Source organism: Boleophthalmus pectinirostris, unplaced genomic scaffold (assembly GCF_026225935.1).
Source record: "Boleophthalmus pectinirostris isolate CB_2022bp ecotype Guang Dong unplaced genomic scaffold, ASM2622593v1 HiC_scaffold_9, whole genome shotgun sequence".
Lineage (NCBI taxonomy): Eukaryota > Metazoa > Chordata > Actinopteri > Gobiiformes > Gobiidae > Boleophthalmus > Boleophthalmus pectinirostris.
This window is the reverse complement of record NW_026571541.1, coordinates 6234676-6247043: the sequence shown is the minus strand read 5'-3', so window position 1 is coordinate 6247043 and position 12368 is coordinate 6234676. Positions and strand designations below refer to the sequence as shown.

Genomic DNA, 12368 nt, shown 5'->3' with positions numbered 1-12368 from the left:
ACTTTAAATGTGATTTTAAAGTTCCTGTCGTACTGGAGCCAGAACATGTACAGTTTTATTTGTTTTAAGGAGGAGATTGAGAAGAAGAAGGACGAGGTTTTTGGCCGTGGTGTTTTGTGGGGCAGTGGCAGCAACGTCCGTAGAAAGGAACGTGTGGATGCAGAGTCGGAGCCAAGAATGGTGGGACTGATATGTGCTTCACTGCTTCACTGTAACAAAGTTCAAACACAATTTTCATATGACGAGAAGAACATTTGTGTACATTTATGATGTGTAGATGGGATGAATGTGACCTGAACTGACTGAAGTCACATGTCAAAAGATCAGATATGTATCAGTTTTAGGAGCACATATCCAAGTGGCCTGGGTTGCATTTGAAAAAAATTGGATCTGTTTCACTTCAGGCTGCAGTCTGAACGTAGCCTTAGTTCCGCCCACTTAGTCCCTTCTCTCACTCTGATATCAAACCGTAATGCTCAAACAACATTCTGGTATAGTTATAGACAGTTATTTCTGCATGGTTCTCATTCTACACTCTCCTGATTGGACGCCGGAAAGAAGATCCCCCTGAGATTTCTTTTCAAAACTTACAGCAATGATTTTTATTAGGCTTTGGCTTTCTGCACAGTCCTATAAAACACACAGTAAAAATGCCCTTGACTCAATCTACAGCATATAACATTAATAAACCTATACACACATCATAATAATATGGAGAATGCTTCATAGTACAGTTAAAGAGCTCATATTAGGTTATCTTCTGATCTATGTTAAAATGTTTTTCCTCATCACAAACAGACCTGGAGTTGTGTTTTGTTTCATTCACACATGTTTAACAGACAAACCCTGCATAATTATTAGACAAAGTTCTTCTCTCAAACAGAAAACACACTGTTCCATCTTGTGATGTCATGTGATAATACAGGAAGTGCTCCACTGTGTTTTTAAACTCCATACACCTTCACTATAATCATTTGGATGATTTCGGACCAATCTGCTAATCTCTTAGCCTGATTCCTCGCAGCATTAGGATTTGTTCGCTCGATGGTAGGCAGGTACTATTTTTCATTTAACCAATCGCTGCTATTTGGTTGTGGCGTATGTGATGCACCGCTAACGGGACTAACTGTTATATTAAGCTTTCCCCAAATCCCGTAGAAAGAAGGACAATAACATCTTTTCCCTTAATAAAATTCACCAAACATTCTTTGTTCCCGCTTTAAATCCTCGATCTCAAGAATCGCTGACAACACAGAATGTATGGCTCTTCGCTGATTGGCTGGTGCCCGAACTCGCACTTCTGGGGTTTTTGCAAACCGTCTAGTGTATTCTGATTCCTGACCTACTTGCTGCAGAGAAATGAAACTGAGAGGAGGCACTAGGTGGCGCCAGCCTGGCTACCCATATCTACTGAAGCTGTTGAAAACTAGCCCTTCATGACATCACAAGATGGAACAGAGCATTTTCAACTTTGGAAATATAGACAGAATAATATTAAATGTTTACTAGGAATGAAACAAGATCAAAATCCCTCAATACGATATTTTCACAATATGGAGTTCATGGTTCGATATTTCTTGCGAAGTTCTCACAATAATATCGTGGACCATCACAATATATCAAATTACAAGTCTCTTTGCTTACATGAATAGTTATGGTGCAGCAATAGCTAAAAAAAAACAGAGGGAACTACATAGACCATGATCCTTTGCTCCATTTCAATGCAGATTACATGAAGGAATAACTTTTATAAGCACTTTTAAATCTTACTAAGTCTTCTCAAGGCATTTTAAGAGGAAACAGTAGCATATTCACAGTTTTGTTAGCCTCCACAAAATACCACAATAAATATCGTACCATGAGATGTTATATCATGAAAATATCATACCAAGAGATTTGGATATCGTTACATCCCTAGTGAATATGTAACTTTTCCTTCTATAAAGTCTTGGAAAAGCATTGAAAAGCCTTTGGTAGGGTTACAAAGTGAAGAATGACAATTTTAAAGTGCTTAATAACAGTTATTTCTTCACGTTATCTGCACTGATAACACCAAAGGGTCATGGTCTATGTAGTTTTATCTGTTTTTAAGCTTTGCTGCACCATAACAAGGGAAGGGAAGTTTATTTGTACAGCAAGGTTCATACACAAAGTACTTCAAAGTGCTTTACAGGATAAGAAATCACATTAAAATTACAAAGAAATGGATTAAGATCACCATAACTATTCATTTAAGCGAAGAGACTTGTAATTCGATACATTGTGGTGGTCCACGATGTTATTGAGAGACTTCTGACGATACGATATTACGATATTTCGGTTATTGTTACATCTCTAATTTTACACAAACATGAATGAAACAAAACACAACTTTGGGTCTGTTTTGGAGGAGGTAACAGCATTGTAACATTGCTTAAATCTTACAAGAATCAGAGTTGCACAATATAGCAACCTCTTCTCCAAAGTTCAAGTCCAACATAAATACCAAAACATTGACTTAAGGAATTTCTTCAGAAAGTATTTTTCACTTTGATTCACATTCCTGCCATATACTGTATTCTGCTAGAGAATGAATCAACACTTTTGGGAAATTCACATTGTCATCACTTTGGTTTTACAGCACGTTATAACTGAGGAACTCATTTAAATCCTCTGGCCTCCTCCCAATGTTGTTTAGAATGAAAATGTGTATCTATTAAATGGCTCTAGACTCAGCAGTGGCAATGGAACTTTACAACACACTGGTGGCATCTTAGTAAAGAAGATTTCTAACTATTTATATATCTTGATTAAATCTGGTTTATTCCTAAATTCTTACTTAAAGGGCCCATATTTTGTTATTTTCTGATCTATGTTATAATGTTTCTTCATCACAAACAGACCTGGAGTTGCGTTTTGTTTCATTCACACATGTTTAATGCACAAATCCTGCATATTACACTCAGTTCTGCTCTCAAACTAATGCGTTTTCACCTTTTTCCACTGCCTTTTTAAACTCCATACACCTTCACTAGAATGACTTGGATCATTTCAGTCCTCGAATTGCTTATCTTTACAGAACAAAAGATAAAAAGCAGCTGTTGAAAAATACCATGACATCATAAGCTGGAAAAGAGTATTTTGAGCTTTGGAGACGTACACAGACGAATAAGGCTTACTGAAACGTGTGAATCAAACAAAACACAACTCCAGGTCTCCTTTTGATGACAAGACAACATTATAACATGGCTTAAAGCTCACAAGAGTCGCCTAATCCTGTATGTATCACAGATGAAGTCCAGAGCAGTGGGTGTGTGTCTGTGGCAGTGAAAACAGGGGTTGATCAGCAATATGGCATCTTGAAAATAAGTGATTAAAGATGATGGATTAAAAAAGCTTTCAGAAATATCTGTTTAATAGGACAGAAATCTATGCATATTTGGGAAATCATGCATATTTGGCTGTAGTTGAGCATAAAATAAATATTCGTAAACTCTCTAATGAGTCCAGTTATACATAAAATGCATTGTATAAGTATTTTATCCATCAGAATAGGAACTGAAAAGTTACGACATCAAGAATTACAAGCATGAAATGAAAATGTATGATTACACTTTCTTCAGGACGAATACAAATTCAATACAAATTGAATTCAATACAAATTGACTTTACTGTCAAAAATACATCATCACTTCACAGGGATTATTTATTGAGCAGAAGAAACATCGATCGAGATGCCGGACTTTTGCGCCACATATGGACTGAACCAAGACTAAACCAGGACTAACCAGGACTACAGCAAGACTGAACCAAGACTGAACCAGGACTAAAACAGAACTAAAACAGGACTGAACCAGGACTAAAACAGGACTAAAACAGAACTAAAACAGGACTGAACCAGGACTAAAACAGGACTAAAACAGGACTGAACCAGGACTGAACCAGGTCCTGGGATCAGTCCTGGGATCAGCCCTGGGATCAGCCCTGGGATCAGCCCTGGGATCAGCCCTGGGATCAGTCCTGGTGGTTTAGTCCTGGTTCAGTCCATATATGGTGCAAAAATTTGGCATCTCAATCGGTGTTTCTTCTGCTCAATAAATCATGCCTTGAAGTGACGACATATTTTTGACAGTTGAGTCGCGCCTGTGAATTTGTATTTGTACTGAAGAAAGCGTAACCATACATTTTCATTTCATGATTGTAATTCTTGATGCCGTAACTTTTCAATTCATATTCTGATGGATAAAATACACACAATACATTTTATGTACGACTGGACTCCTTTGAGTGTTTACGAATATTTATTTTATGCTCAACTACAGCCAAATTTGCACAGATTTCACAAATATGAATGGACTTCTATCCTATGCACACACATATTTCTGAAAGCTTTCTGACTCCATAAAAGATCACTCAAACATGCACAATCACTCCAAATACAACTTCAAGATGGGAAATGGTGAGGGGAACAACTCTGCTTAAAAGCTCTGAAAGGTCAATTTTGTATAATAGTTCTGATTTAAGTGAATGAATTTGGGCGTAAATAATGATCACCGTTAGTCCTGATGAACCATTTCAGCGTCCGTCTCTAAGCGAATAGACCACACCAAGCAAAAACTGCTAAATAACACCACATAATTAGGTTTTAATGGTATACATTTTAAAGTAACTAAACTCGGCGAGAACAGAAGGAGGGAGGGACATAAACAGAGAAAGATGGAGCAGATGAGACGGAGCGACAGAGTTAATGTGGCGTGGTGATGATCAGGCAGTGGTAGTGGAGCCCTGGAGGGACATAAAGCACGGAGCTGCGCAGGACCAATCTATTACACACAGGCACAAACCCAGCCCCAGTCAAAGGACGGCACAGTAAATAAAGCAGGACCCGGGTCTCTGCCGCTGTTCTCAGCCACATCACTGCTTTCTTAATACTGACCATGTGCAGCTTTAGAGTCATTTCGAGCATATTTAGAGCACCGTTAAATCCTGTTCACTGGGGCTGTTAAACAAGGTGACCTGTAGGTGGCAACTTTACTACTGCTTAAAAAGTGCACTATGCAGCTTTTCTCATGGACAGTATGCCGCCTGCTTTTATCTAGGATTTCTTTGTCTGGAATATTCCACAGTATAGCTTTAACGTTATCGAACGTAACACTCATCTTGCCTATTTTAAATGTGGTGTCAGTGGTGTAACGATATCAAGCCTCACGATACCATATGGTCACGGTATGAACCTCACGGCACGATATTTATTGCGATATCGTGGGAAAGCTCATGATATGGTGGGGAGGCTCACGATTAGGGAGGTAACAATATCCAAATCTCTCAGTACGATATTTTCACGATATACATCTCACGGTACGATATTTATTGTGATACTGCGAGACTGCCAAAACTGTTAATATGCTACTTTTTCCCCTTAAAATATTTTGACAAGACTTAATCCAGAACTACGAACTACGTGCTTAGAACTGTTATTTCTTCATTTAGTCTACACTGAATCTGGTCTATGTAGTTCCCTCTGTCTTTTTTTTTATCTATCGCTGCACGATAACTCTTAATTTAAGCAAAGAGACTTATATATATATATAAGATACATCACAGTACTTCGGTTATTGTTACATCCTTACATCCTTACATCCTTACTCAAAGGCAGGGATGCACCGATATTAGGGATGGGCATTTGATAAAATTTTCTTAATCGATCATCGTGAGCCAGATAAGCATCTCTGGCTATGTTTATATGATGGCGGTCTGAAGACGCAAAAGTGGCGTCGTGTCTTCACTTTATTCTGAATTTAGACGAGCCTTTTCGGGAGGAAATCTGCGTGCACACAGTGTGTGGAATTCAACGCATGGAAATGATCTGACATGTTTGTTTCTATGTACTGTATCTATGTGACATAAACGCGTACGTGACGTGAGCAGATCTAACCAGAGTTTTGCGTCTTGGCCAGTGTAGATGGAAACGCTGCAGCGGAGTGTATTCAACTTTTCCACTGTGGAGGCTGGTTTCAGATTTTTGCGTTTTTAAGCCCCAAAAACGCAATCACCGTCTAAACGAAAGGCACTTAGGAGAAAATATTTTGTCGTTTTTACCCACAAGCGTTCTCATGAGAGTCCAAAAAAGCTCTATATAAATTGTGTACATTATTTAAATACAAGTATGATAAAAGTATTATGTTTGTTTCTATACACTTCACTTGTTGACGTCTGATACGGTAAAATACAGGTTACATCAGTTAAACTAGAGCCAGTGTGATATTGCCATAATCTTTAACTCCAAAACTCAACTGTAAAATGAATGGGACCTGCAGTTTGACATGGACAAGGAGGAAGAGGAGGACGAGGAGGAAGAAAAGGAGGATGAGGAGGAGGATGAGGAGGAGGACGGGTGCAGGTGGAGTTTGTGCAGAGCTCAGCAGAGCGCACCCTGAGATGAGATTGAGTGTAATCACATTATCAGTCAGAGCAGTGACAGGCAGCCATATTTACTTAGAAACAAGCCCAAAGTAAAAGCGCATTAAGAGCCATAACAGCTCCAGGTGATCGATGTGAAAAAGCCTCTACATGTATCTGGACCTGTCACCATAACGACTAGATCGACTTATCCTTCAATACGTGAAAGAAGGAACGATACATTTTTGGTGTCAGTATTTATCGTGTGTACATTTTATTGGCACTGCTGGGAAATTTGAGGGTTTTTTTCATTATTTTTTGACTATTTGATGCAATTTAATCCATAAAATGTTCTATGACTCATTTAAAGGTGCATTGTGCAACTTTTGTGGTAGATTATCTGTTGCCTGCTTGTCTTCATGGAGATTGCTTTGTCTAGAATGATTCATGGTAGAGATTAAACTAAAAATCTCAAGGAAGACAACTATAGGCGTCATTACAGGTCAGATCTGTGGAGAGTCGCACCTATTCACAGAGAGAATTATTATATTTTTGAGCGTTTTAATGTCATACCGTGGAACATTCCAGGCAACGCAAGAACATCTCCATGGAGACATTGGATGGTTTTCAAAGACTAAAATCTGAACTAAAGCAAAGAAAAACCTTGTAACTTTTCTGGCAGAGGGTCCACCACCTGCTTGACTTCATGTAGATGTTATTATTTTTTCCTTGAGTGTTCTATCTACAGTACGGCATTTCATTTTACTATCTCCATGGAGACAAGCTGGCTGCATCACCAGGCCAAGTTACAGGTCAGATCTGTGGAGAAGTGGACCTGATCGCAGTAAGAATCCAAGTTTTGGCGGTAGTTTTGAGAAATGAAAACACACAGGACTATAACATGTTTGAACTCAGTGTATAGGGACTCAATATTTATCGTGTATAATTTCTTTACAATTGTGGGTAGGATTTTAGCGATTTTTAATGTAATACAATAAGATTTGAGCGTAGAGGGTAGAATAAATAACTTTCACGGCTAATTATTGGTTAATTCTGCTGTTTGTTTGTTGCACCTCTGACCTTTTAATGATTCCGTCTAATTAAAAGTTGGTTTACTCTGATTCTTCTGTTTTATGTCAGTGGTATAAAGTATATTTCAATTATCATTGTTTATCGTAATTTATCTCTGTTGTGATGTAACATGTTTCAAAATTTGTTGTCATGACAAGCTTTTTGGTTTAATTAATGAATTAAGGAATGAACCAATATATAGTAATCCAAAAGAAATAACAGAAGCATCTGATTACTTAACGGGAAAGTCCAGAATTTTGGACATAGGACCTCATTTCCTAGTGAGCCAGAGTGTTGGAGACGTGTGAAGACATTTTTTGAAATATTCCATCCAGTCCTTGTATTTGCAGAGGTCTCTGGTGCTAGGCTAGTGCATGTCAATGGCCATAGTTAGCCTGTCACTAAAAACAGTCTTACCCACTCCACAAAACACCTGAAGAAAAACTATTATTACACCAGACTGTCCGTGTGAGTGTCTGTGTTGATAGAATCATTTTAGAAGTAAACACACCTTGCATTTGAAGGATTTATGTCTGAGCATCAGCAGCGATTTGTACTTCCTGATAGAAAGTTTGGCAGCAGTGGACTGATGTCACCTAGCACCTATCTTACCGGCAAAGTAAAATTCCGCTGCTGCTGAAAAAAATAGTCCCTCAACATACGACAATTCATGCGGTGCAAGGTTAATTTTATTTCAAACTTTATTCTATGAACACAGACACTCACATGGACAGTCTGGAGTAATAATAGATTTTCTTCAGGTGTTTTGTGGAGTGGGTAAGACTAGGGCTGGGCGATATGGATCAAAAAATATATCTCGATATATTTTGCTATATCTCGATATACGATATATATCTCGATATATGTTCAAGAAAAAATAACACCCTAAAACTGAAAACTGCAAAAACAAATCTGCCAAATACAACAAGGTCCTTTTTTTTAATTGAAGTGTAAGAGGTCGGCAGTTCATATAGGAACATTTAAGATTACAAAAAACCCTAATTACATAAATAATAATTTAATTGTAAAATAAAATAAATAAAACATATTTTCTTCTTTTCATTCATAAATAAAACAACTCAACACAAGCTCATCTTTGCATTAACTCTGTTATCCAAACCAGAACCAGAACCATAAGCTCCTTCAGCAGAAGAAGCTCAGGATGTTCCTTATTTTAACAGATCCATGTTCCAGCAGTAAGGAGCTCTGAGGTTTAATCCCACAATCCACTGCAGATCAAACCAAACGTTTCCAAACACTATTGTACAAGTGACACTGCAGCAGACTATTAATTAAAATCTTCTGCATAAATAAACTTTACATTGCTAAACTTTACAATATATAAAGCATAAGGACTGTAGAGCCACATCAGCCTGTTTGAGATAATAATGTGTTTAATGCAGTTTTGCGCACGTGTGTTTACATTTTACAGAAATGCATGGCTCATTTGCATAAACAGTGCACTTCTCGTGCAGCTCAGCTCGTTTAGCTTCTTTCGGGCAAAAGGACGCGACTCAGTGGAATATGAGGATGTGCTGCTGATGGTTTTGTCTGTAAATGGTGGAAAAGGTTCGTGGTGCTTGAAGCTTTTCACTGGCACCAACTTTCTGCATTCACGGTGGTAGTGACGAGTGAAGGAGACACGAGCGAACAAAATCAGGGAGGCGGAGGCGCGCGGAGGCGACGAGAGAGAAGACAAACAAGCGAAGCGGCAAAATCAAAATTGAATATAAGCATTATATCGACATATACGATATGTCAGAATTCATATCGAGTTTAAAAACTATCTCGATATATTTAAAATATCGATATATCGCCCACCCCTAGGTAAGACTGTTTTTAGTGACAGGATAACTATGGCCATTGACATGCACTAGCCTAGCGCCAGTGACCTCTGTAAATACAAGGACTGGATGGAATATTTCAAAAAGTGTCTCCACACGTCTCCAACACTCTGGATCACTAGGAAATGAGGTCCTATGTTCAAAATTCTGGACTGTCCCTTTAAAGGTACATTGTGTGACTTTTCTGGTGGAGGGTCCGTCAAATGCTTTTCTCCATGGAGATGTTATTGTTTTGTCTGGAATGATTCACAGTATGGAATTAAAACTTTCTGTCTTCATGGAGACCAAACCACGCCAAGTTACAAGTCAGATCTGTGGAGAGGCGACCCCGCTCACAGTCAGAATGCCTTTTTCTAGATATTTTTGATCTATAAAACCATCTGTACTTTAATAAATGTAAGGTAGAGCTGTTTAATGTCATTCTGTGGAACATTCCAAGCAGAGCAGTGATGAGTCCCCAAACAAAAAGTTATGCAGTGCACCTTTAATCACCTTTAATCTTGAAAAAACTTCAGGTTAAAACAAACCAACATAAAGTCCAAAACTACCAGGACAAGGGATTATAAAAATTAGAGCTTTACAACATTTATAATAACAGTAAAATCAGTGTTATTATTGCCCTATTATAGTTTGGTGTAGTAAATGTGCATCCCAGTATAAATTAAAGTAATTAAAGGGATTAGCCCGAGTATGGCCAAAACCAGATCTGAATGAATGACACACCTACGTGAGAAATGGCCTACAGTAATTTCGTGAGACTAAACCAGACTAAACCAAATCAATGTACAATAACAATCTAAAAATGGTAGCTTTTAATTTGACAACTACCACTACATGACATCACAAGGTGGAACAAAACGTTTTCAGCTTTGGAGATGTAGACAGACTAATAGTGAATGACAATCTAAAGAAATAACCTGAGCTAAAATGAGGCAATCTCACTCATAAATAAACTACGGATGTTAAAATGTTTCTGTTAAAGATGCATCGTGTAACTTTTTTGTCCCCTGCTTGTTTCTATGGATACGTCATTGCTCTGCCTGGAATGTTGCACAGTATGACGTTAAACAGCTTCACCTTACATTTATTCAATTACAGGTGTTTTTTAAAATCAAAAATACCTACAACAGGTATTCTGACTGTGAGCGGAGTTGCCTCTCCGCAGATCTGACCTGTAACTTGGTCTGTTTTGGTCTTCATAAAGATAGAAAGGTTTAATGCCATACTGTGAAACATTCCAGACAAAGCAACAACATCTCCATGGAGAAAAGCATTCAATGGCCCCTTCACCAGATAAAGTTACACAGTGGATCTTTAATGGATAGATTCATTGCACTTTTGCAGGTTACAATAAAACAGAACATAGGTTTAATCATTTTAGAAGCAACGAGAATCATTTCAGTTCAATCTATTCACCAGTAGTGACAAACTGAAGGGAGAGGGTGTGTTTAACTGACTGTTTATGTCACATTCTCATTATAATTCAGAACAGGTGATTGCATAACAAATGTTGATCTATTTAACAGTGTAAACAATCAAAGAATTCAAGATTTCACGATTGTTAAAGCACAAATATTACACAAAATGGACTCTTGTGAGCTTTAAGTCATGTTAGAATGCAGTTACCTCCTCAAAAACTGACCCGGAGTTCACACATGTTTGAGTAACCCTTTATTACTCTGTCTATCTACATCTCCAAAGCTCAAAATGCTCTGTTCCACCTTGTGATGTCACGAAGCGGTAGTTTTAAAGTGAACACCTATCTTTACCTTACTTTTTGTTTAGTAGACTTTGGAAATTCCAGGGCTACAATCATCCAAATCATTCTAGTGAAGGTGTCTGAGAGAAGAACTCAGCCTAAATATGCAGGGTTTGTGTCTTAAACATGTGTGAATAAAATAAAATACAACTCCAGGTCTGTTTGTGATGAAGAAATAAGATTATATCATAGATCAGATCAGAAAAGAGCCTAATAAATGATAAATGATCGTAGCAGCGACATGTGCTATAGTGACATTCTTAATGCTACAAACCAAAACGAGCAGTCACAGAGCTGCCAATTAAGCAAAAATCAACCACTAACTTTTTTCATAGTCATAAATTACAGTGAAAATTGAAACACGTGCCAGTAAAGGAAACGCAGAGGTTAAACTGTTCCCACGATCACGCACAAATCGTAACAGAAGCGTTCACTAAATGTCAAACAAACAATCAGAAGCTGTCACTTACATGGGGGCAGAAGTAGCTGCACGGACTTGCCAGATGTTTCAGGTATTTTCCAATCTGTCAAAACTAAGCGCCGGTTCCCACACTCGCACATGGGCACTTTTACGCACGGACGCCAGCTCCGGTGCGTTGTTCTCCTCCGCGGGGTAAACGGTGCCACGGTCCCGGGCTGTGAGAGGAGACACGCGGGGACAGTGCGCGCAGACACGGGGCTGAAGTTCGCTCTGGGCTTGTGAACGGAGGAAGTGGGAGTGGAGTGGATTCCGGTAGACGCTCCGCCTCCACGCGCTGCGAGCTGACGATGGATCATTTCCTAATATTATAAACAAAAAGATAGTGGTATGTACGAGGAGTGTGACTTTTCGGGGTTAACTCCAAAGAGAAGTAAACGTGCAAAGCGTGAACTGGAAAGAACGAGTGAGGGCACGCAGTCTCAGTGTATTAAAGGGCCACATCACGCTATTTTCTGATTTCTGTTATAATTTTATTTACTCATTACAAACATACTGTACTTGGAGTTGTGTTTGGCATCTTTAAAAAAATTATAAGAATTTTAAAAAGTGATTGTATTTCTGTTAGAAGGGTTAGTGCAGGGGTCTCCAACATTTTCCTCCTGTGAACTACTTTTTGTAAAACGAAAATACCAGAGAGCTACTCATCTTAAGGTTGCCAGAAACTGAGTAAATATAATAAAAGTCACGGCAAGCTGTAGATGAGGTACAGTTAGATGTCTATAAAACATAATACAATGTACAACAATTTATTAGTGCACAAAGTTAGGCATCTAATAGGCATTTAATTAATCAAATCTAAGTAATTCAGCGCAATATATGTTCAGAAATGAATAAA

General features: G+C 38.3%; 1 protein-coding gene across 2 annotated transcripts in view; it reads right to left on the bottom strand.

Moving 5' to 3' along the window:
- LOC110162875 (interleukin-1 receptor accessory protein) overlaps nt 1-11746 on the bottom strand; it is a 67831-nt gene extending 56085 nt beyond the window's left edge. For both annotated transcript variants that reach the window (XM_055166776.1, XM_055166777.1), the window contains exon 1: nt 11523-11746. In XM_055166776.1, coding sequence (XP_055022751.1) covers nt 11523-11524 — 2 coding nt within the window. In that variant the 5' untranslated portion in view covers nt 11525-11746. The remainder of the gene's footprint in view (nt 1-11522) is intronic.
- Between the last annotated feature and the right edge of the window lie 622 nt (nt 11747-12368).